Genomic DNA, 27,043 nt, shown 5'->3' on the forward strand with positions numbered 1-27,043 from the left:
AAACATCCAGACCAATTGATGTGAATTCTGTTTAAACTTTTAAATTTAATTTTCTTTACTCTGGAAAAAAAAGCTCATATGGGAGGGCATCTGCAATGAATTCCCACAAATAAAGTTAAAGAATATCATACAAAATATCTGGTAACACTGTTAAATAGACTGACTTGGTATCTCATTCACAAGGGGCAGAACTAAAGCTAGCGCTCCCTGAATGTGTGCTTACTCATACAACAGAACAGACATGCAAAACAATGTTGAAGGTCATTAAAGAAAAAAACTAAACAAAAACGGAGCCATGTTTTTTTTACAGTTGATATAGATGGGAATGGCAGAGAGGAGAACACATCTGAAAAGGATTCCAAGACCTGAAATTCACTTTGCTCCCTCTCTCTCCTGCAACTGGAGGATAAAAGAACAAGCATGAGGAGGTTGTTCACCACTTAAACGTTGAGGAGGCGTATCGAAATCCTGTAATGCCCTTTAAATTCCATGTTGCCACTTTCCTCCTGCATTTGTTCATTGGTCACGACAGAGACCACAGCATCCTGGAATGATATAATGCCAGTATCTGACAAAAATATTTTTTTTCCACAGAGCTTGGCAACATTTCACTCATAATTATCCTCCAGTTAGGATAAAAATGATCAGTTATTAAATCAAAGCTGGCCTCGAAAACCTTCAGGGTAAATGGTCACAAATAATTTGTGCAGCTGAGGACAGCGCCGCAGAAACAACATGAAACCCTTCAGAGCTGCAGCACAAACGTCCCTCTGTTTGTCTGCTGCGGCGCCACACACACACACACACACACACTCGCACCGAGGAGCTTCCATGTGCAGATTTTCTGTATGAAAATGGAAATAATGACTAAAAATACCACCACTTCAAAAAAAACAAAAAATTAAATCTATATACATTGCATGTACTCATTAAAGTGACTGAGCCCATTAGAATTCTAGACAGTAGTTGGATTTAGCAGCAAATTCTCTTCTCAATAAATATAGATGTACAGTATATAAATGTCTCTTTTGGGCCAGGTTCAGGCCAAACATGAGGGGGGGTGGAGTGGGGGTGGGTCGCAATGTGGACGATTTTCCCAAGTAATTTGGGGGAGAGGCGATGACAGTGATGCTCGATGCCAACATCCATCTCAGCTTACTGATCCTGAAGAGCCAGGACATCCTTCCCAAATAAAAGAAATACAGTCCACAGAGTCTAAAACAGCATGCTTTGTCTTCTGCTTTTTCCATTGCCTGAAGGGGAAAAAACACACATTTTTAAACACAAAACTATACCGTTTAAAGTTTTAAGCAACACTTTTCATACTCTTTTAGAAACTTATGCATGCATAGTATCTTCTTCTCCCTTCAAATTGTCCCTCATCACAATAACATCATTAGTCACCTGATTCAGGATATGATGAGTTCCGATAACCGGGATCCCTCTGCAGATGCACCTCCTTCAGTGTAAATATGGATGTGTCTGTCACACAAAGAAAAAGAATCATGGAGCTCAAACATTGTGCCAGGAGAGTCGTGTCTTTGTTTTGAGGCTGTAAGTGATCTACACTGTGCACTGCAATATCCTTCTGCTTGTACCAAGTGTAGGCTGCCAAGTCTGCATTATTGCGTTGCCATTTCATTACTCACTCTCTGGCAGTGTGTGCACACGTGGCCCCAGGCTCCTGAAGTACGGCTGTCTCATTGCTTCATCAGCAGAGATCCTCTTTTTGGACTCGTACTGAGATTTTGGGCAGAAAAGAAACACACGGTCACCCCCCCCACAATTAGAAGAACGGGGCACGATTGCATGCAGTTGTCGTGCCTCGATGCACTTCCTGCACAACCACAGTCCTAACATAGCTGTGAAATGTGTCATGCTGCTTTTAATATTGTTTTAATGCCCGTCAGATAATGAGAGACTCACTCTTAGGAATGACATCAGCAGGTCAATGCCATCAGTGTCCAACCTACAGGGAGGGAAGGGGAGACAGAGAGAGAGAGAGTGAGAGAAAGAAGGAAGGTCAGTGGAGGAGGGAAGAGTCACAGACACATGGCGAGTGTAAGGAAGGAAAACACTCAACTATTCCACAGGATTTCCTTACAGGAAGCGACAAAAAACACACACTGCTAACTAAACAAACCAATAATACTAATGTGTAACTCGCTAGGCGCTAAAAAAGCTCTACCTACAGAGCAGCTCTGTTTTTTACCTGGGTCTGTTCAAAAACAACTGCACATTTCCATCTCCAATAATAAGAGGGCTAACAAGAAATGTGAGGGATTTGTGTTTTAGTAACTTTGAAGGTATTAACAGTCAACGTGTGTGACTTTAACAGATGCAGCATGCTATTAAGATGTAGTACACTAAATGTGGCGTAAAAGTTGAGTATTAATGTCAGTCTTACCTCGGTGCATGGTTTATGAGGGGCTGGGTCTTATACTTGGGGAACTTGTAGGACTTGAACTCGTCGATAGAGAATATTCCAGGCCAGCTGTCCTCTGTTGGAGTGCCTGCGGAGGGACATTTAATCCACAACATTACAGACATGCTTTACTAAGGCATGAGACGGGTGGGGGGGGGATGGGGGGCGCTCTCGTATTTGAAGTTTCACAGCTTCCCGGTCAACAGAGGGCAGCACTTACCAAGCAGCCTGAAGATGAGATGCAGCTCATCCTCCACTGTGGAACCGGGGAACAGCGGCCTGCCGGCAGCCATCTCATAGAATATACAGCCCACACCCCTGCGAGGAAGACAAGGTCTGAGTGAGGACTTAACTCTGCAGAGTTATTCACTGTTGAGACTCAATACAGATCACATTTGATCATTCACATTCATAGCGATAAGTGTCACGCGTCCGACGATGCCCCACATGTGCACATTGTCCCGCATAGTTGTTTAAATTTAGACAAGGGACGGTTCACTTTAATGAACATCAGCAAGTAAACATACCATAACAACTAAGTTGATGGCACAGAGCAAATTTACAGAAGTACACACACAAGACGACCATGAGGGAGAAAAGCACCACATAAGAACGGATAAAAATAAATAGCAGCACATGCTCTAAGTAATCCAGTGAAAAACCAGAAAACAGGGACCATATGGTCTTCAAAGTGCTTAAGGTGCCAAAATACTGTATGTAATTAACTGGTGCTAAAGTGCTGTGCTTGCTTTGTTGTATATAGCTTGGTAAAGAATAAATTGCACATTGTCCTTTAGTAGAAAGTTTCAGTCGTCAATACATAGACTCATACCTTTCACATGGACACGCATCATATGTATATATGTATGTGTGTGTGTGTGTGTGTGTGTGTATATATATGTATATATATATATATATATATATATATATACACACACACATACATACATACACACACATGTATACATATATACATATACATGTATACATATATACATACATATATATACATACATACTGTATGTATATACATACATCAACGTTATCAAAAAAGAAATAAATCAGATATGAATCACTTCAGCCTGGTACTGTTCACAAAGTCTCCTTTTCGCAGATTTAAACAAGTGTGCTCAGAAGAACATACATGAGCCGAGTTCACAGTGAGGAAACAGGTAAAATAATTGAACTAAATTACAAATTCATGACATGGATTCTTTGTGCTTCACGACCGCATTTGCATGTGAACCTTCTGTGCGCGCGTGAGTAATCATACGGGAATGAAGAGAGTGTGAGTCGTGTTTTCTGACAGTTGTACAGGCTCCTGTCGAGCGAGGCCCACTCACCACATGTCTATCTGAGTGGAATACTCTGACGAGCCGAGCAGAACATCAGGAGGCCGATACCAAAGTGTTACCACCTCGTTAGAATATGTCTTTGTGGGAACAGACTTCGCCCTGGCCAGACCTGCCAAACAGAGACGACAAATATTTACAGTCACAAGGGACACATTCAACAGAAATGAAAACCACATAAATTACTATTTTTATTATTGTTATTATTATCATCACTTCTCTATTTCATATTCACCCTATATTTGTATTGTTGGTAGTATCACTTTAACGTTTATATATGCACTAGTATCTGTCATTTTGCATACATGTATGCTGTATGTACATATTATTTTACATGTGTGCATGTGTGAGCAGGAACAATGGAATATTTATATAGGTGTGATCATGTACATATGTTTTATTGTAATTATGACAATATAATATAAGAAGATAATGTTGCGAGTGCTTATGTATATACAGTATATATGTATGTGTTGTCTTTTATTTATTTGTGCCTTTATTTTCTGTCATTATTACAATTATTATATTACATTTGCTGAAAGTTTGGGTTGGGGTGGGGGGATGAGTACTTGTGCAGAATTGTTTCTTATTTTGTAATCTATATAAAACAAAAAACAATAAACACGTTTGGTGAAAAGAATTAAGGAATTCATCACAAAAGTAAAACCATATTCAGCCATGTCATGCAGTGTTACAAAAACAAATGAATAGAGTCTCAGAAGTGTAAAAAAAAATAATCTGTGGGAAACAAACAAAGCTTTATATGAAGAGAGAGAGAGAGAGATTCATTTACCAAAGTCAGCCAGTTTGAGTTCTCCTCTGTCATTGATGAGTAGATTCTGAGGCTTCAGGTCCCTGTGAAGAACTTTCCGTTTGTGACAGTACGCCAAGCCTCGCAGGATCTGAAGCAGAAAGAGCTGCGGAACAATGTTTTTTGATGAGTAAGTCGTTATTATTGCTAAATGCAGTTTCAAACAGTATGAATTACTTAAATCACATAATTTAAAGTTTATAGGAGGTAAAAAAACAAAACAAAACTACTACTTATTCATGAAATGTTTCTGGTAACATGTTGTTTGAACCACTGTTTTTTAACCACGTTGCCCTTAACTGAGAATATAGTGCAGGAGCAACGAGGGATTCACATTCACACGTCTATTTCACCTGTTTAAACTTGTTTAAATAATCAAACTATTAAAATCCATTTAGCAGCCTCAGTTTTTTTGAGTATATTGTCTCACTGCCACCTAGGATTTGAACAAAGCTGTCGTTAACATAATAAAACTGTGCTTTTCATGTCAAAATGACAACAGCTAAATGTGTCAGTGCTTTCCAGCCCATTATAATCTTTTAATTAAATACACACACACAAAAGATAAGACAACACATTTTACATTTCCCAGTATCAACACTCCACCACCAGGGGGCAGACTAACTGTGTTTTTCTTATACTGACACAAAGTCCTGGACATTAATGAAGTTGGCTGGGCCAGCAGCAGTTTGCCTGTGACAGCTCACCTTGACATTCTGCATGCTTAGGATGTTCCCACAGTCGTCCATGTACTGCTTCAGGTCTTTGTCCTAGACAAGAGAGAGAGAGAGAGAGAGGACACATTAGAGTGGAGAGGCTACAAGTTTACAACATCAGCGCTAATCTCATGACTAATTATGATGTTAAACAGGTTTACTTTATGGAGGCCAGAGGCTTGGTTGCTCTTACCAGGTACTCGAAGACCAGTGTGAGCGACTTGTCTGTGTGGATGATATCATGCAGCGTCACGATGTTGGCGTGTTTCAGGTCCTTCAGTAATGACACTGGAGGACAAGGAAAAACAAAAGGTGACAGTTGTAACAGGTGGGATGTGATCATAACACTTTCACAGGAGCTATATGGTCCTGGTCCTTTCTTCTACTCTACTTCATTATAATTTCATTGCAAATCAATTCAGTATAGGTACTTTTCAATCATCATTCCGCTCCAGTTAAGTTTTGTCTGAATTTTGTATCTTTTGGGATTATTTATCCTAGCTTTGCTTATCAGCAACTTGTTTTCATTTTTTGTGTACAGTTAAAATGTCCAAATCAATAAACCGTCACTGAAATGTCTCTGTATTTCTCTCTTTTGTTGAGATGTTCTTACAAGAGATCTTTTTGGCATTTTAATCTCAACACCACCACAATGACATGCTGAGATTTTTGTTGGGAGTGACCAGGATGGACAGGATTAGAAATGAGCATATTAGAGGGACAGCTCAAGTTGAAAGGTTTGGAGATAAAGTAAGAGAGTCAAAGTTGAGATGTTTGGTCACATGCAGAGAATGGGGAATATACTGAAAAAAGGATGTTGGAGATGGAGCAGCTGGGCAGGAGGAAAAGAGGAAGACCACCGAGAATCTTGTGAAGGAGGACACGAGGACAGTCTGTGTTAGTAAGTAAATGATCCAACGGTGGTAACCGCTAAAGGGAGAAGCCGAAAGAAGAAGAATCTCACCACCACAATCCCTGTGTGTTACCACTTAATAATACTTCTCAAAACTAGTATCGACGAGTATTGCTGGGTTTATACTGATCAACCTAAGTTATTTACAAAACCTTACCTCTACAAAAATGTCAAAACTCATCTACAAGTAAACAGAAAATGGTTCTTTTAAAGAAAACCAAAGTAGAAAAAATATCTCTCATTCTCATATTTCACATTCATCTTGATTTTAACAAAAATTAATTCATGTCAAAAAGGAAGTCATGTCATAGACACATTGGTCTAATGGTGCAATGAAGAAAACTTCACACATTGCACGTAATACCTGTTTCCGATTGCTGTACACCCCAGACTAACAACAATTTCCTTTTTCTTTTTCTTGTGTATGTGCTAACATGCACGTGTAATCATGTGAAACTTAGTTCAGACACTGTGTTCCCAAACACTCGCAACAAATGACCTCATCGCAGTAAATGTGACAGAACATATCCTGTAGTGGACGGGACAATACTGCTGCTCATCATGGACTAACACCCTATCAACAAATCTAACTGGACGTTAGTGGTCACCCTAGTTCGTACCTTCTCGAATTGCTGTGCAAGGTGCCCCTTCCTCGTGCTCCAGTCTGATCTCCTTCAGTGCCACGAGGTTGTCGGTCAGTTTACTCCGCCCCTTGAATACTGTGGCGTAGGTTCCCTGGAAGACAGAAAAAAAGAAAAAAGGGTCAACACAGACTTTCTGTCACCAGAAGCAGTTAATGTAAGCTTCAGTGAGTTTATACTACCTTGACATGCAATGGCTACTGCGATTACTGTTAATTTTCCCCAATTATAGATACGTACATTGTAAATGACTGTGTGAACAGATAGAAAATACAAAGCCTGGCCGATGTGAGTAACTCAATATCATTAAAATAATAGTCCAAACCCAACTGGCCGTCAAAACTGGACGCAAATATCGAGATTCAGTTCAATATTCACTGTGTAATAGATTTGAAACAAGGCAGAGCCTTAACACAAAAAAAACCATCAAATTACAGCACTGTGCAAAGGTCTGAGGCCACCATTACACTTGTTGTTTGAGCAATGCTATAATGACATGCAGTATAATTATTTCTCAATCACTTTATTGGAACTCAGCCAGAACAGCTTGTACAGTGTGTTTTGGTGTCACCTCACACTTGAGCAACAGCACAACCCCCAGCTCTCTTAAACCAGAAGTGGAATCCTAATTAATGTTCCAGGTAAAATCTGGCTAAATCCTATGAGTCCGTGCTGACAAATACCTGCTGTTACACCAGGTTTATTCAAGACATTGTTGTTTCAGACATGTATGTTTTAGACTTCTTAACTAGTATAGAACTCAAAATACTGAATTGCAGCCTTTGCAAAAAAGTAAATTCACAGTTGGATATGCATGTTTTGCAGGGTAGTCTTGCCATCAGCAGTCAAATGTAAACTGTGACCGAGTGTGTGGATGATAGGTCCCAGAATGTCCCTGAGGATTAGCACCTGGAAGAAATTTGCAATGAAGTCATGGTAACGTACCTCCCCCAGTTTGTCCAGTTTGATGTAGGTCTCCAGCTTCCCAAACCCAATCTCTGACTAGAGGGGAGAGACAAACAGCATTAACGCAGGTAGCGTCTTTATTAGCAGTGACAAGTGTACAGACACCACAACAAATCCTTCTGATGGCCTTGAAGCAACACAGAGGGGAATGTGACGAGGTCATACCATCCCCAAACACCATCATAGTTAATCTCTTGTGACAAAGGACCGATGGCTTTTGGCTTTTTGTATGAGGCAGTACATGCAAATTCCAATTTTGCATGTCCTTGAATAGGTTTAATACACAGTTTTGGATATTCATTTAAGTAGCTGAAATTGCATTTTAATCAGTCATTTCCAAAGCAGAAAAGTTGATAATGAGCTTGTTTCTGATTCTCGTATTTGAGGATTTTACTCTACTTTTCTTCAAACTGAATATCTGGTGATCAAATTAAAAAAGCTATCAGAATACATTGTCCTTGGCTGAGGGAAATAATAACAGGGATTTCAGCTATGTTCTGGCATTTTATAGAAGAAGTCGTTATTCAGTTAATCAAGAAAATAATCAGCAACTTTAGTTGAGCTTTAGAAATCAAATATGAGGAAACAAATTGGACATGGTTCACACTTCCCAGCCACTCAGTTAAAACACAAACACATTCATAAATAATTAAAGACTTTTGCCTTCTTCAAAGTGCATGTAAAGTGATAAGAAAATGTATCTCCTGACTTTGTCACCCCTTAAGAAACTGTCACTAAACCACTTGAGTAAAACGTTGCTAAGTGTTTAAAATTAGGTTTCAAATCATGGAAAACTCTGCTCTGAAATGCTGGGAGTTTTTCCCCTTGAGGAGGCAAACACAGGCGCACGCTTTAGTGGCAACCATAACAGTTGAACGCCGCTGTTTCGCCAGTGCTTGTACAGAATATGAATCTAAACTCCAGTATCAAATGACTTGTTTATTAAACATGTAGTGAAGTGACATTTTCACCATTTTGGTCACAGTTTAACAACATATTGTACACAAACACAGAGCTGGTTTAGCTACAGTCCTTCAGTCCTTCTCCCTCTCCCTCTCCCTCTCCCTCTCTGTGGGTACCTGCAGCCCCACAGCCCCACAGCAGGAGTCTGCTCTTCTTTGTGTTCTTCTCGACTTCACTTCCTCATCTTTAGAAATCTCAGCTTGCTGGCGAACGAAAGGCAGTAGTGAATGAGACGGTACTACTAAATTAAAGTGAACAGGTAAAGCCCTGATAAAGTGCACTGAGGGTTTTTTCACATGCTCTTAGTCACCATTTTCTAACATGATGTGTAAAAAAGAAAAGAGTAACTGCATTTGCTGTCCACGTACTTTAAAGTTCAGTGCTGCGGAAACATATGACAGAAACTAGGAGCATGATAAGCAAAAGGCAGTGTCATCAGGTTTTATGGGTCCAGGTGTTGAACACATATAGTATTATGACGCAAGGCTGTTCAGTGCTTCATAAGAAGCATGAGTGCATGCAAATGCAGATGCCTGAGTGAATCTAGTGTCCATACCTTTCCTCTGTTTGCCTTGTTTTCAAAAGAATTACCATGAGTTCAAAGTAAAAGCTCAAGCTCATTATTGTGAACACCGGGTTGTAATGTAAACACATGACAACAGTATGAAGGGATGAGACTGGCTGAGGCATGGGATTTCTTTATCTCCCCCTCTCTCTTTTCTGTTTCTTGCAGCCTTTAAATAAAACACAAGACTCTCTGTCAGTGGTTTCATTCTGCACATTTTTCTACACAGCCCATCCTCATGCCTGCACTCTTCACTCGCATGTGTGGGCTGCCATTACTGTACATTTACACAAGAACAGTTTGGAGACAAGACACCCATACATGTCATAGTGAAGAAGCTCTTATTTTAATACCTCTGGGGCTGTTAAGCCACTGTGTGTGATGTGCAGCACTTCTTTATGGCAACGTTGCATTTGACACATTTTCAAAAACATCTCTTTGTTCAAATCAAATCATGTAAATATTGATTATTATGAGGAGGCAGAATTACACAAAATGTATCAAATTATGTTTTTTAGGTAGCTGGATATAACAAAAATGTTATTCAGATTAGCCACTAAGTCTTTTACTACCACCTCTTTCTTCTAACTGTACCCTTCTTTCTACCCCTCTCCATTCTCCCTCTCACCAGTGATGCTCTGCGGGAACGTCGGCTCAGCGGCTGGTCGAAGGGTGGGCTGCTCAGCTGTAGTTTCTCCAGGTAACCGTCAGGTATCCTGATGTCAGCCGGAAGGGACAGACGCTTGTTCAGGTCCTGCAGACACAAACAGACACATGCATAAATGTGAAAAAAAAAAAGACTGCAAACAGAGAACCAATTAAAAAAACAGTGTCAACATGTTGTAAAACCCTGAAAAAAACAAGAGTAAGCAGAATGAACTATGAATAAACACTGGTGACTGACAACTTAATGGCAGAAATCCAGAGTAAACAAGTAGAGTCAGTAAGAATCTGAGCTTTAGGCCTCAGTGGTCAACACAGAGAGCAGTGTGTGTTTTAATACTCATGTAGGAGCATGCATCTATATAGTTTTGTGCTACAGAGTGAGCCAGTAGAGTAATTTAAGAGTTTCCATTTTCCAGAGCAACAAAAGTACTCAAGCATGATCCCGATGAGTTGTTATATAAAATCAAACACACACTCTCAACTGTGTCTTTCCTCTATATGTAAGATTACTGTTAATGCGGTCTCTGCCTCTCTCTCACTCTAGCTGCTTAAAATCAACTTCCACCCCCTCTGAGGTTAACACTGGTGACAGTAATCCCTCTTCCTTCAAACTGAAACACAATAACAGGCAACTTTGAACTTTCCACACATTCGTACAACGGGTTCATTGATCAATGTGTCACTGAAGCCTCTTGCACAGCTGAGCCACAACAGTGACTCAACTAACAATAACCCTAAACCCAACAAGACAGACATGAGACATAGAAGAGAAAAGCTGCAAGACACATTTGACACAGCAAATGTCTGGTTAAATCAAACACTCGCATTGTTTTCCATCAGTCAGCTAATCCTTTCAACAACTGTTGGAACAAAGCGATCAACACACTGATGGTGGAGAATGGATTCAGACAAATGTATCATTTGGGAAGTGGAAGTGTTGTTTTGTTTACATTTATACATAAACTTAAATATATATAATATATATATATATATATTTATATTTAATTTGGAGCAATTAACATTTCCAAGATTAATTTAATGCATTACTGTAGAGCAAAAAGTTGATCAGAAAAAAACATTTGTATAATTGTTGAAAGCTCCAATTGTGGTAATAATCATCATTTTCAATCAGCTCTAAAAGAATCAATCATGTCATCATTAATCAATTCATGGCTTTTAAAATAGTAATACTTGCATTTGTTTACCTCTGTGATAGTGGCAGGTGTCTGGTATTAAATAAAAAAGAAATTGTATAAAAAAGGATTTGAGAAATTGTGGCAGTAGTTTCTCACAATCTTATGGTATTTCTTGGAACAAATTATTAATGACAGATTAGCGGACAATGAAAATCATTTATTTGCAGTCATGTTGACAACAGATGCTCGGCTTGAGGCCATGCTGCTGTGACGTGCATCTGTGTTTTGTTTTTTTATTATTATTATTGTTTTCTGCTATGATGTCTGTGCTGCAGGGCCACGATTGGTGGTTCATCCTCAGAACAAGCAATGCCACCCTCCTCTAGTTGTCCAATCAAGCCGGCCCAATCTGTTACAACGGTGGCCCATCTGGACCGTATTATGGTAATCCTTGTGATGTAATCTCCGAAACAGCACTGCTTCCTCCACCGCAAGAGAACAGATACTGACAACACTACCTGACACTATTCCTCCACCTCTTCTGCTGATGCAACAGCACAAAGAGAGAATGGGGCCACAAAGTGGTGCTTATACCAGCACAAACAATAAACTCTGTGTTAGTTGGACTCTAACAAAGAATAATCTGCTTGTGAAACGGTGACAGGAAGTGCGAGGTAGACTGCGCACAGACGCTCTCGATACACAGAGACAGGTGACATGTCATGTCTGTGTGTGGGTAGCCCCAAAGACTGTAACCTGCTCAACTGCACGTTTACAGATTCTTATTTTCATGCAGTGTTGCAGACTCTGCTGGTATGGGCTCATAAATTGAAAAATCCCCACAAGTGTGTCCCAATCATATGAACACTACAATAAATAAAAATAAATATAAATATATGGGGAAGTGCAGACAGTGCAGACATATTTTGAGACTCATTGGAAATCTTTGAATGTATGTCATAAAAAAAAATCGAATCAATAGTAAATAAAATAGAAGTAAACATTTCACTTTCACCAACTCACTGTGAAACTGAGCAGTCAGTGTGCATTTGTAAAATCCCATTAGCAGCCATTAAGATGGATTTAAAGGGCTTGTCTTGGCTTTGACAGAAGTTGTACTTAAGGCCATTTAAAACAATAAAAATTCAAAGGTCACAGCAGAACTAAAATGAAACTAAAAGAAACTGAGATATGCAGTATTTAAGTCTCCATTAAGATTTTAGGTTTAAAACTAAAGATGGAATAATGATTATGTTAAACATATAATAAAGGAAAGACTGATGTCATCTTTAATCAGGTTTTCTTTAATTATAACTGGAACCTACAGAAGCATGTGACTCATGTCAGTGTGTCACAGATCTGCTCCACACTGAGCAGACTTTACTGCGACTGTGAGACACAGCAGTGTGCTCCTTCCTCCTGCATCACGACGCCTTTCATGTGTCAAACCAACCAGCGTGTGCAAAGCTTTCACTCTTGATCAGGTTGCCTTCCACAATGCTACGTGGCGCCCTCGCAACCGTGGTTTCAATGTTGTGCAAGAATGAAAAAGTCCATGTGGTGTTTAATGAATGGAGGTGGTAACGGATGTGAAAGATGATTTTAGAAGTATATTGAGAAGCACAGTATGTGTGTTATTTCATAACTGAGGGCTGAGATTATAAGGGATTCATCATGAGTTCATCATAACTAACACAATATTCAATGCCATTGATTGATCCGACAGAAAAACCAATCTCACCTCTGCAGAGATGCGTCTGTTCCCTCTGTTCCTCAAACAGACACCCGTGGGCGACTGCACCTCATCAGAGGAAGTACCTGATGCCTGGTCACTCTCCCCGTCCGACCCCATCTTCAGGTTCTCATGGACGATATCTAGAAGGGGGAGAGAGATAAACAGTATTGGGATTTGAGAGATGCAGATTTGTAGAAAACAAGTCAGTGAGTCCAACTGACCCTTTTCTACAACCAGAAAAGCAATATTTTTGTTTAACAAGCCCATTAATCGAGTCGTATGAGGCTAATGGCTGTGTCCCATAAATGATAAACACAAAAAGAATAATGGGTTAATTAAGTTTGACAGATATACTGTATATCAAAGTCCCTGCAGCGCTGCAGCACCTTAGACAAACCCCTAAATCACTGTAATTATACCACGTTTACATAGTATAAACACTGCTGTCTCCTCCAGGCATGTTCATATTAAAATCTGTTGCAAATTCAAATATTGTATATGAGCTTTAGGATCTAAGAGACAGGTTTGCCTTAGAGCGTCAAAAGCATCATCATTTTCATTTTAGCCTCATCTAAAAAAACAAAACAAAACACTGTTTTACTGTGCGACTGAATATAATATAACTGGATTGACTGGCCTGGTAATTATGTGCGTCTCTGGCAACATATGCCTCTGGGAACAGTTTCAGCACATCTTACATAATACTATACATCACTCACTGCTGATTCAGCAGAAATACACCAATCAGCTACACAGGTTTTAGTGTAAATCTCAGTTTAATATCAACAGGAAAGATGTATATTAACCCTGATCATAGCCTGTGTATAAGTGGATAAGTATTTATGTCTCACCAAGGCGACTGCCATTGCGAGGCATGGCCATGAGAGACCCCACGCCTCCTCCGATGACGCTCTGTGGTCGTCGCAGCGGAGGTTTTTTGAAGGAGCCGGTGTACTGGTGAAGAAAGGAGTGCACACTGTGGGCTGATGGAGGACGGCCATTTCTCACTATGGGCTCTACAGGAGAAGACACAAAGACTTTTATGAGCAGGGTTTGGAAACAAGCACCATTCTCTACCGTTTATCCAAAAGGAGGCAAAGAACGTTAATGTACATACATAATCAGTTTATTCACTTTTTCAGGAGGAATATTTGCTGATTCATTGAAGACTTTCTGATGCAGGAGAATGACGGGTGAATCCACAGCATAAACCCCACACTGCATAATCACTACATTACATAAGTGGTCTTAATCTACTGATGCAGATGTGCATGTAATATATTAACTGCTGTAAGTTAGATTGGCATGACAAACATTTACTATAGCACAACCACATACAATGGGTGCACTTAAATTAATGGGTTTTATGTAAGAAAGCTGAATTTGAAAGTAGAGAGAAAGGCAAAACATAAGCTGTTATACAATAGTTAATACAGTAAAGTTCACAGGAAATTGTGACATTGTCATATTTATAACACTCGTGAAATTATAAATAAACACAATTCAAGGGTCTTTTTTTCCTTTAATATCACTTTTCTGCAATCTCTACTATCAAAAGTGGAGAGGTTACAGAGTTTAGTGTGAAAAAAATAAACAACACAACTTTTAGTCCTTTCCCTAACAGAAGAATAGCAAGAAAGAATGGAAGTGACAGATTTACTGTGCACACAGCTGCACATAAAACACAGACAGTGGAGACAAAACAGAGCCCTGTGGTAGGTTTTTTTTGTCATTTATGAAGCTGGAACCTGAGTCTTAAAAAAAATGCTTTGGCGTAGTTGGTAGGTTATTGATAACAGCATTGTACTTTTTAATTGACCTGCTATGAAGCCTGACTCTTTAATTAAGTTTGAATTAGACGACACATTATCATTATAAAAACCAGTCTAACGGTGCCTAAACATCACAGTTACACAACTGTTCCTCTTTCTCTTTCCTTTCTCTTTTCTCCATTTTTCTCCTCTCAATCTAACCAGTCCAGGCAGATTTCCCCCTTCACACTGACAATGGATGTTTCTTCATGTCACTGAGGATTTTTACCATGACCAGTCTCCAGGGTCAACCGTTTTTTCTTATATACGTCTTATCATTAAAAGTAAAGTACCCACGACTTGTGCTGCATATTCAAAGCATATTCAGAGTGCAGAGGGTCAGCTAAAAGCTTAAGAAATACAAAAGGGAATTTTGCTAGTACACATGCCTAAATTTGGTACATTTGAAGTCAGTTTTTTTGTTGTGCTTAGACTGTACTGTCCCGCGATTAACTGGTGACAATGAATTAATGACAGTCTACTGTCAAGGAGTGAGATTGGTCTCAAATTCCTTTTTCCTTATGACACAGATTCTAACACCCAGCCAGAGACACAAGGGACCAGTGACAAGAACAACAAAAAGCAGTTCAGCAGATGGTCTGGCCTCACAGAGACCTGATCTCAAAATGACAACATGACAGACACACTCACGACTGTGTGACATAACTATTCATGATGCTATTTATAAAAGCATTCTGTAAGAGATTGTTACACAGTATTATATTTGGTACTTCCTAGATTTCCTGTGAAAACATAAATCAAGAGTTACATAACCAGATCAGAACCTGAAATCTTCCGCAATCACAGAGTTCAGATCACATCTGATCTGTCTACTCCGTGTTGTCTCTTCTTTACCCTTCTGACACACAGACTGCTAAAATCTCCCTCACACAAGCTCACACAGACACAGTTATGTGTCTCCTCTCACCAAGCACAGAACACTCTGCACAAACATGGTGTTAATCACTACACAAAAAGCTCCTTACAAAGCCCTGTTAGTTCTTGGATGATGTGGATTGAAGAAGGGAAAAACTGAGGACAAGTCTGAAAGAAACTTGGTGGAGAGAGAGAGGGAGAAAGCTTGGTGTGCCCAAAACTTTGAGAAGAGGAGCTGGTGGTGGTAAAGATTCCTCGCTAGTTCCACCAAGTCATCCAAGTTGCCAGGGAAATGTCATGGGAACTCTAGAATGTTTCCAGACCCTGAGAGCCCTGGTAACAATGTGGTGGTCTGCTTTAGGGCAGCGCCAAACGATTATTTTCATAATCAATTAATAGAGTACTTGTGTTCAGTTTATATCAAACCTGGAAATGACAATGTTCTCGTATAACAAACCAAAAAAAAAGATTTTTGGTTTGACTTATGTAGGAGCAAAGAATCCAGAAAATACTCGTTTTAATTATTGAAAAAAACACTTAAATCAGTTAATCTATTATCAAAATAGTTGACAATTATTTAGTTATCGATTAATAATCGACAAATCGAATAATCATTACAGCCCTAGCCTGTTCCCTCCCGCCTTTCCTGCAGAGTTTGTGAATATCAGCAGAGATAAGCTGTGGTGCTAGTCTGATTTTATTTCGACACCTTTAATGGGATCAGCCACAGCATGCATTTTTAGAATTGGACTGTTGCATTAGACAACACTAGTGTATCAGAATGTGTATCAAACTGTGAGTATAAAAATACCTAACAGTCTGTGTTAGCACATGACTCTGCTCTGCTCTATATGAATACAGACAGCCACACGTTAACACACAGGTCACTCTGAATTTTCACCACTGTCGGACAAGAACTAAGCCAAGATAAGTGGCATAGTTGCAAAAAAAAGCCTTATTGTGCTCATTCATAGGGCTGTGCATATGACAGCTATTTTTAAAAAACAATATTCAGGTTTATACATTTAGAGCCACTGCAATATTGCTCACCACTATCCTTGAGGCCATTCTCTTCAATGGTCATCTGCTCGGCCAGCTCAGACAGCGATTCATCAATGGTGTGGCTGCCTCGCAGTGTCTGGGAGAGACGCCTCTTGAACCGCTTCATCTTCTCCACGGAGCTCTCAGGAAGGGGAGGCCTGGAGACGACACAAAGAACATTTAGAGTGGTTGTAAACCATGTAAGACAGCAGGAATCTACATGCATACATGTTTTAGCTACAAAAGAATGCTCCTGCTATCTGTGAGCTGTAGTTCTGCAGTGTGACATTTCACTAACTAAAATGAGTAATGTAAACCGTCTATCATCCAAAAGAAAACACATCACGCGCCTGTGGCCATGTTTCACAATCCCACATCAAGAGCCAACCTGAAACTTAAGATATGGGCTAGATCACCAGGTATCTCACTGGGCGAACAAAGACTCAGACCAGTATCCACTCTGATGTTAATTATGACTCAGCTTATTCAGGCTCATTACTTTACATTCTTGTCCCTGGGAAAACCTGACAAGTTGGTGAGAGATTCTTACGGTTGAGTTTAGAATACAGTCCATGCACACACCAGACCGTTAAAGCAAATCCTAAACCAGGGGATTTGCTGCTGAATAGAGCAGGACTAGCCCGGGCCACAGTGAGTCCAAATCACACATTCCAGCTTCGTTTACTCATGAGCGCGTGTTTGACTGACAGTAAAAGCTAGATAATCAGTGAGAGGAAAGGAAAAGGCTTCAAATAAAGACAAAATTTATCTGAGAAATGCAAACGTGTGGAAGGAGCACTGTTACGAGAAGCCTCTCCCTGTGACCTCAGTGAAGGGATCGTGACTCCACTCTGCGGGTCTGGACCTGTACTTGTCCATCTGTCTGTCTATGATGACAATGATGGTGGCGAAGATAATAATGATGAGTAAAAGCAGACATGAAAACACATGAGCAGTTCAGTCCCCCAGGGTTCACTGCTGACAGTTCTTCTTCTTACAAATATCACTCATAACCTGAATTATTTGCAGTGACACATCAACTAAGCCAGAATAAAGAAGAAACAACGAGAACATAGGACATGTCAATAGTGCAGAGATTGGCTGAAAATTACATTTTCACTCTAAATGTTGATGTCGAGCACCTTTTTTTCTGTTTACAAACAGAACCTGCTTGTCTTGAAGTACTGCTTTATTAATGGTCTAAATGCCCATTTTTAAAATCCTCATTAGTCCAAAGTTTTTTTTCACACATGAGAAGCTACAAACAACAAAACACATATTATTCACAAAAGATATAAATCATTCATGAAGTGGAAGTCAGTGAAACATCTGTATGTTTGGAGCCACAGCAACTCAGAGTAAGAAAAGAAACATTCCCTATACAACATAGATGGCAACAACTGTCTGTCTGAACTGGGCGTAAAGCCAAAGCAAATTGTCAATAACAGAATATTAAAACTTCAGATGATGGACATTTAGGCTATAGAAGAAACCTCATGCTTCATAGACAGCCTGAGATAGCAGTGAGGTACATGGAAACTCTGAACTAGAATAACCACGTATTATGTGATAAGCTGGTATTCCCCTGGAGTTGGTTAACTGGTTCAATGTATTTCATGCCATATATCACGTCCTTGATTTGTTTCTTGTTGAGAACATTTATTCCACCTCCATATCTCCTCTCAAGCTTACTATCTCTCTATATTGTCACAACACTAAACAAATAATAAGATAATCATTTCTTGGCATGTTCTGTGAGAGGAAACAAGTACATCTACCCGACATTTGAGTTTTGTTTTAGCAGACAGGATCAATGTGGGTCTTTGCTCCCCATCAACTTGGCATTGCACTCTTACAACATCAGCAAAGTCAGGTTGTAATAAGAGAAAATATCTAAATCCATTCAACAGAACCAGAGACACCATCCTCAAATTTGTCCTTAATAAAATCCTGCACCTGCATTGCCCAGGGTCAGGGATTCCAGTGTGTTCGCCAGGTGGCAACTTACATATCCATGAGCCACAGACCTACAGTAGAGAGGTGAAGCAGCTACAAACTACACTTTTTTTGTTATAGAGGCCAAGTCATACTTTCTACATCTGCCTGAGGGGGAGGTCTGCTGGGGTTTACATGATGTAAATTTCATCATTCTTCCATTTCTACAGTGGTCCATATTGTTCATACACGCTCATACTCAGGTGACCCTTGTCTTGTATAGCTTTCATCCTAAATTTACACTACTTATCTATTTTGTGTTCTGTTGTGTTGACCAGGAGAGGAGCATAATCATTAAGCAGACCACCATAATGGCTTCACATCAATCTGCTGCACCTCATAACAAATTAGCTCAAACATGGCCAAGCTGTCTGTCATCTACTGCTCACAGCTCACTGCATTACTCCTTCACACTGCATTAGCCACACACACACACACACACACACACACACACACACACACACACACACACACACACACACACACACACACACACACACACACACACACACACACACACACACACACACACACACACACACACTCTGCACCAAGAGGGCTGATCAAAAAATTATTTACTGTAGACAGTTGCAATGGAAATGACAGTTTAGCTTACCAATCAAAACACTGTTGATTTAATAGTCTATGCATTAAACATTTAGCACATTAATTATTGAACAAAAGAAAACTAATCAACAAACTGGACAACTGATGCGATGTTTCAGTCAGTTCAGCCAAAGCAGAAAAATATTTGTAAATAGAACATGTTAGGTTTTCTCCTGCTGCTGGTTCGGCATGACAGGAAGTTATTCTAAGCTTTATATTCACTAAATAGTGCACTTGTTTAGGCTTTATGAACTAATATTTGACAGATTCCACTTAATTTATTATCATTCTCACATTTGATTGGTCAAATATAAACACTTTTATGTCTTTGGGCCAACCTAGATTGTTTATCTTAATTGGTGGGACAAACATACTGCTGACTTCCATGGTAATAGCCTGCACCGTTCTCTGTGAATGTACTGTATACAATGAGGAGGATATAAGTGAACATGTAAACATCTCATTAACAAACTGGATATAACAGACTAAGTGATTACAAATCACTTTCTGAGAGCATCATGGAAAGCCAACAATAATAGTACAAAGAAGTGGAAGGCGAGGGCTGTCTACTGTGGATCAGTATCTGCTGACCCACGTTCCACGTTTCCTGGGATTCCTGGGAAAACGGTCTTCATTACCATCTGATTTTCTGGGCAAAAAAACTGAATCCCTAACTGGGACTGGGAGAAGGGAGGAGGAAATGAGAGTTGCAGTGGAAGGGTCCGAGCACTGCGCTGATTCAAGATTTGTTGCCATGGCAACCCCACTGCTTTTTCCATGTTGAAAATGCAGAGCACTGCAGGGGACTACATGCATGCTGATTTTCCATCTCACCTCCCCTTAAACAACCATCAAAACCCACCACATGAATCTCACAATACAGACCAACTCTGACATCCCCAGTTCTATGTTCTGCATATCTGCATTTCCCATCTCTACTTTTCTGGAAAGCAGAACACATCGATGGGGATGTCAGGGAAACAAAAAGAGGGGGTGGGGTGAAGCATTGTGTATGCTGCAGTGGTGACGATAGACATACAGCACGCCAAGCATCATATGGATTATGTCCTTTTCCCCCAGTAGCCATGAGCAAACAGTAACTGTGCTGATGATAAACAGAAGGCTACTAAAAAGGGTAAGGCTAGAGTTCCTGCTGTGAGGAACCACCTCCCCCTCAGCTCAGTAATGCCAGACTAGCACTCCAAGCCAACATCGCAGTGGAAGTCTGTGCAATTGTCCCAACTTCCCCAAGATGAACCAATCACACCACAGCCTTGCTACAGGGTGACTGTTGCCCAAGCCACACAAACACACAAGGAGGAAGACAGAGGTTACAACCTTTGTGTGACCCCTCCAGGGTCAACTAACTTTCCCAATGTCACTGCCTTTAGGGGGGCTGAGGCATATCGTAAAAAAAAACTCATCTCCCGCTTCTGGTTGCCTCAATCACACAAGGCAGTGGGAAACAAGCGTGACTGTTGGCATGATTCACGGGTGAGATCAGCCTTGCTTTTTCTAAAGAGCAGCCTTTTCTCATCCTGGCCGAGACAATGAGGACATGAGTGAAGGAGCTGGCTCCATTATGGGGGCCTTATATAAAGGCTGCATTGTGCACAGTATAAAGTAGGCTTTTTCATAAGACGCAGGCAGTAGTGCTGTGCTGTTTGGTGCTGAGCTGAGCAGTGTTAAGCATGACAACCAGGCATGCGTCTCCCACACAGCGCAGCAGCAGGTGAGACTTTATTTCTACAGTAAGATACATTTGAACTTCATCAAGGACAGACACACAAAGAGTCTTGTCATGTCTTTCTTTGCCCAATTATATCTACAGTCTTTCTTCTCCATGCATTCACACTTGTCACCCGTGTCTGTAGAGCGGAGCGATGACGACAGACAGGACAGTGTATGTGTGATTTATGTGTGTGAGGGAGACGCACACACCTCAGCCAGAGCCAGAGGCCAGACCGATGATGCAAAGGAACAGATCTCACCAGCAATAAGACTGAACACAGGCTGATTGACACTGCTGCTATGGTTACAAAGGCTTGCATGAGGCCTGCTCCTCTCTGAGCTTTCTTTCAAAAACTGCATTGTACCAAGATAATAGTAGTTTTAATGTTATCAAGGTAACTTTTTAATATTAACAGGTAATTTGATGATTGTGAAAAATACTGAATAAGGGCTGCAACAATTAGTCAATCAATAATTCATGTCAATTTGACTTTGCTGCTTTTCTTAATGTTTTGGAGATCTGTCCAGTCATTTAAAAAATAAGTCATTATAGTAAATAATCATTACCTAGGGCCCTAAAACAAATATCAAGTTATTCTACTCCCTTGCCTGACCTGATGGACTGTTCCCCATGAAATCAAAAAGCATAGTATATGCAAAGATCTATTTTAAACAACGAGCAAATAGTGTGAAAACTTTTCACATCTCATCTAAAAAAGCCTCTTCTTTTCTAAGTAGGTTGTGGTGGAATCCTGGTATTTACCCTCTGTGGGATAAAGTTATAGCTCATCATGACTGACCACAGTTATAATTGAAGAAGCCTCTTGGATGAGAGGTGGAAAATCTTCAGGCATCTACAAACAAGCCAAGTTGCTCCTGATTTGCTTTTAGATAAATATGACCTGGATAAATAAGAGTCTCTATAACTGACAGTATTCAAAAAGAGAATGCCATATATTTAATGAGAGTGGCTGCTGTGGAGACCATCATCTATTGACTACAATGATTAAGAAAAGAGAGCCATCAGGATCTGCATGACTGACCACTCCTCATCACTTTTGCCACTAAGCTAGTCAAATTCCAAAGATTAAAAAGAAAAAAAATGGCAACAAAAACATTTGAGGGACAGAACAAGCTGACTGTCATGTTTACCATTGCTCTCAATGTGCTAGTTGCTGGCTCACATATACACATGGGGGCAACTGATAGAATTTAAACACAGAAGGACATGCAGAATACAGTGTATGTCAGGAACATGTACAAAAAAGATCAACAATGACTTTGGAATACAAGAACATAATTCAGCGAAAATAACACATCTGCACCTCCACTTACAAGTGATAATACATTTTATGAATGAGATGAAAAAGGCCAGCATGACAGATAAGCCTTGTGGACACAGCTGGTTCAGAGCATGGTGGTGTGATCAACAGATTGTCTGATTTTATCTGGTAGGTAGCAGTAAAGTGCCACCTAACATGATGGACATTTCCAGCTTTTTGAAATACATCTAGGTTCTGCAGAATTTCTCCAGCACAATGAACAAAATAATGTTAGAGAATAGAGACTGCATCTTGTGTGAACAAATTAGACATTGGGAGTCAAGTCCCACCCATAAATATACTTATCTCTGAAAGACAGATGAGACTTTAACGTAGTAGAAATAGAACAGTGAGTACTGTGAACGTCCCTTGGCGCCGCCAATTTTGTTGTTTTAGTATATGTCAAATGATGTGCTCACTGGCATTTGGATTAGAATGGTGTGAATGAAAGTTGGTCTTACATATTAGCAAGATGTCTTTGAGTTAAACTCATACTCTATGTGTATGTAATGATCAAGCATGTCTTGAATGAACCTGGCATAATAGACCTTTTTACAGCAGGCATTTGTTGACACGAACTAGTAGGAAAAACATACACAGGTTAACAATAACATTACTTATGGCTCCACTCCAGATTTAAGAGAGGCAGAGTCATGCTACTCTTCAAGTGTAAGAGTAAGTGATACTAAATACTTGACACTTTAACCGATAGAAGCTAGGGGTTTTTTTTCCAAAAAGATTATTTCAAAACTGCATACATGTTTCCAGTATTTTCTGAATGTGGTCCGAGAGATTGAGAAAGAGATAATTATATTGTAGTGTCATTATAGCATTGCTAAAACAACAAATCTAATGGTGGCCTAAGACACCATTAGTGTATTTTAATTGATATATACACACAATAAAACAGTATATATTAATGGGTTCTTGCTTCATAGCTGACAATTATTGGATTCTTTTCTATCAACATAATCATTTATTTCAGTTGTTGTTAATGTCAGCTTTATACAGTAACAGCAGGTGTATGTGTTTGAAGTAAATGGGAAAACATTTTTTTTCCCAAGCATGCTTCTTGATGCTTTTTCCAACAAGTTTGATAACGTCACCAGGAAGGTAGCTGACAATCATTTCTTGATGTTGAAGAGCAGGCGATTTTCTCCTCCAAGTGTGCAATATGGTTTTTGTTAATTTAACTCAGGGAGAGCAAACCACCAACAAGGCTGCTCTATTTCCCACAATGTCAATGTGAGAAATAGCCATATCTCACTTAAAGCCATAAAAATTATGAATATGTATCACCATATTCATAATTTTCTCCTTGGCCCATGTCCTAAATTCCCAGAAAACAGTATCCACGTACCAAAACATCACCTCCTTAGCGGAGGTAAAAAGCAAACACTGTGATTTATAGCAAGAACTTAATTATGTACACTTCACCTCTAATCAAAAATGTGAAGTCACTGCAGCTGAAATAACATTGGTGTGGCTGTGGATGAAGATGCAAATGTCTGCTTCCAAATAAAGACCAGACATGTGTTCTGACAGCTACTGCATATCCTGCCAAGAGTGACGAGAAAAAGCAATATTTGTCCCTCACCTGTTTCAGACATTAATACAGAAGATGACCCAGATATAAGGTGTTAGGTTATTACTGTATAACTCAATCAAACAGGTTCACAGCCAGCTGGCTCAAGTCTTTTGAGGGAGTGGGGGTGTTTGGGCCCAACATACCATACACTTTCACATTCAGATGGAGAATAAGGGAGTGAAAAAGCAGCAGTTGTGTTGTGGGGCGAGTGCCTGTGAGAGGACTGAGCTGCACATCGGTGCCTGAATTCTTGTGTTAATGCAACAGAGAAAAGAGGAAGAGTTTGTATTCATGGCTATCTATAGACAGGAGTGGTGCCTGTGACATAGCAGCTGCTCCCCAAAGAGAGGTGACACATTAACCTTCAGCCAGTTGTCTTGGCCTGGTGCTTCAAACTGAGCTCATTTGCTCTCAAACAAACACACATACATGCTCAAAAAATGCAAAAGACCCGACAAGGATATATGTTCGGTTTTACATGTGAGGGTCTGGCAAAAACACAATGTTGTGTATTCTCAGACACACGTCCAGACTGATATGCACCTATACACATACTGGACCATCATCTGATCTGCACTGGGACTCGAGGGATCAGCACCACGTTGCTACAGCTGTCTCTCAGCGGGTCAGGTTACCCTGATACCACCATCCCCAAGGCCTTCACCAAGGGAACGACCCCACGTCAAACCAACACACTGCCCCCACCAGCAGCACCACCGCTGCCCTCCTGCTTGTACCATGCTCAGAGTATTTCGAGCTCCACAGTGACAAAACCTTCTGGAGCTCACATCTTTGGTGAAGCGTGTGACTGTTAGACCGAAACCTTCTCACAGGAAATGAGAAAGAAGTGCTTTGACAGCTCTTTCATTTAGACATCAGCAAAACAACAAACTACAATTAGTGAAAAGCACGGCTGCACATGCACCTTTGATGCTTATTTAGTACAAAGACCACAATGTTTCCGCTGCACAGTATCACACAATACTGAGAAGCTGTTGGCTCTGAATGCTTGCTTCTTCTATTTTGTTTTTAAGCAAGGAGCAGGCATTTTCTAGTTTATATTTCTGCCACTACATATATAATTTCTTGTTCAATAAGATTGGGTTGTTCTGCTGAAAGAGAAAATGACTCGAGAGATATAATTATATATAAAAGTATGAGCTACACAGCGTTTAAAATAAACTCAAGTATTACTAGCAAATCAAAGTCTCTCAACGTGTGTTATTTAATGATAAATTCAATTGAGTTAATGGATAAGTTAATTAACAGAAATGTAATCAGATAATTGTACTAAAATTCATCCTGGGATGACTGTAAAGTTGCAGGCTCCACTTTGTGGCGCTTGAAAATTGGAGATGGGCGTGAATATTTGACTATTCAGTTATTTGACAAAAGACCTACTTGTCAAGAAGCAACAAGGGATCATGGGAATTGTCCTCTTTTGTCTTGTTTGAATGAGTAGTCATGATCAAATAGTTACAAATACACAAACTACCATGGAAAAAAACAACACACAACACACTGGCTAATAGTAGTATCAAACATTTCCTTCCTCACTCTGATATTTCACAGGTTACTCGCTGTGGACGGGTGAACCCAATGACATAAATAAAGCGGCAACCAAAGTCAGTTACCTTGAAAAACATATAACAAGTTCACCCTTTTCAAATATTTTAAGGCAGAAACGTTACACGTTTCATCTTTAACCTAACCATGATTCAGAACATAATCCTCGTTGAGTGTACACAGATATACGCCCTAACCAACTCTGATTTATGAGGCTCTTCTTGGATAAGTTCCTTCCTATTTATGTATCTTTCTGCAAAGAACTACAAGCCACTGCACTATGCCTAACATCTTCCACTTGACTCTTCCAGATGTTAGTACAGAACTGGGAAAAAGAGAATTCAGTTTTGCTGCCCCGCCGCTTGGAATACTCTCCGAAAGGAAATCAAAACAACAAAACAAATTTCATTTGAAGCTTTTCACTCCATCTTAAACAAAAGACCAAAGAAATCCATATAGCAGTGCTTGTGTTGCTGCATTCCCAACTCCCTACTCTTTAACTGTCAACTTCTTTGCACTTTTAAACCACTATTTCACTTTTAATGTATAGTTTTATTGTTGTTTGTTTTATTGTTTAAGACCTTTTGGCCAGGTCACCCTTGTAAATGAGATTTCGGTGAGATTTCGCTCTCAATGGGTCTTTCACCTGGTTAAATAAAGTTTAAAGAACCCTTAAGTTCTACTGGTCCTGGATGAGTCGATTTCAACACCAGAAACAGTAATTAAAAGGAAACCAAAACGACACACATACACACACACTCAGGTGAAGTTCCCTATGAGAACAAGACCTCGAGTAAGGGGATTCATTAAAAGCTGGGATTCCTGCAGAGACTGAGTGCTCGTGCTTTTTCCAGTAGCAGGCTCCTAACATGGCCTTCATTCCTTCCTATCTGCAGCTGCAGCTGAGCTTAAACCAGTTCGAATGTAAGAGAAGTCAGGCGGATTCACCTGTGCTTCAAGTTGCTGGTGAAAAATGTGGACCAGAAAGACAGGACAATCTGTGAAATGTGGGTCACTGAATGTTTTGGTAGCAACTATGCAAGACGATACACGCAGTGAGCCCTCCCCCTTTTTTTAAACAACTCAGCCACGTACAGTTCAATTCAGAGACAACCAGCAGTTAACATTTAACAACACAAACGTTAACTCATGTGATGAACTACGAACTGTTTCAACACTCGCTCTTCACGATGGAGACCTTCACTAACATTATTCACTGCCTTGTTTTAAGATTAACCATTGACCAGGTCAATGGGACAAAAATCAGCAACTCACACAAAAACACGGCAACAGTCACACCGAGGAGGACCGTGAAGTAAACAATGCTGCTGCATTGTTGAGCTAGCTGCTTTCTCTTCAGCGCAGGTTTTGGTTTTAACTGTTTCTCCCCATCTCTTTCTCTCTCTCCGGCGATTTACCCGCCGTATGTTTGTTTCTCTGCGGTAAATTCACACTCGAAACACACCGAAAATGGAGGTGCTCTCTCACCAGAAACGATGAGCGTTGCTCCGTCCGGTCTCCCCGACCTCAGAGGTTCTTCTCAGGCCGGACGCCGTCTTTCTCTCCGAGCGTGGAAACAGAAAGAGAAGAAAAACACCGACCGCTGCTTCTTTTTTTC

The 27,043-nt window shown here is 40.1% G+C and overlaps 1 protein-coding gene across 1 annotated transcript; it reads right to left on the minus strand.

The window, feature by feature from the left end:
• Positions 1-25: 25 nt before the first annotated feature.
• LOC122775477 (cyclin-dependent kinase 17-like) lies at positions 26-26,974 on the minus strand. Its single transcript, XM_044035363.1, has 17 exons — positions 26,914-26,974; positions 16,627-16,775; positions 13,741-13,905; positions 12,896-13,029; positions 9,981-10,106; positions 7,804-7,860; positions 6,838-6,952; positions 5,498-5,592; positions 5,296-5,358; positions 4,571-4,694; positions 3,769-3,889; positions 2,646-2,743; positions 2,408-2,513; positions 1,927-1,969; positions 1,650-1,740; positions 1,405-1,482; positions 26-1,253 (listed from the first exon to the last, which is right to left on the minus strand). Exons 2-17 carry the CDS (start codon positions 16,742-16,744, stop codon positions 1,216-1,218), a joined length of 1,572 nt encoding a protein of 523 aa, XP_043891298.1. The 5' UTR covers positions 16,745-16,775; positions 26,914-26,974; the 3' UTR covers positions 26-1,215.
• Positions 26,975-27,043: the final 69 nt, after the last annotated feature.

Source organism: Solea senegalensis, linkage group LG10 (genome assembly GCF_019176455.1).
Source record: "Solea senegalensis isolate Sse05_10M linkage group LG10, IFAPA_SoseM_1, whole genome shotgun sequence".
Taxonomy (NCBI): Eukaryota; Metazoa; Chordata; class Actinopteri; order Pleuronectiformes; family Soleidae; genus Solea; species Solea senegalensis.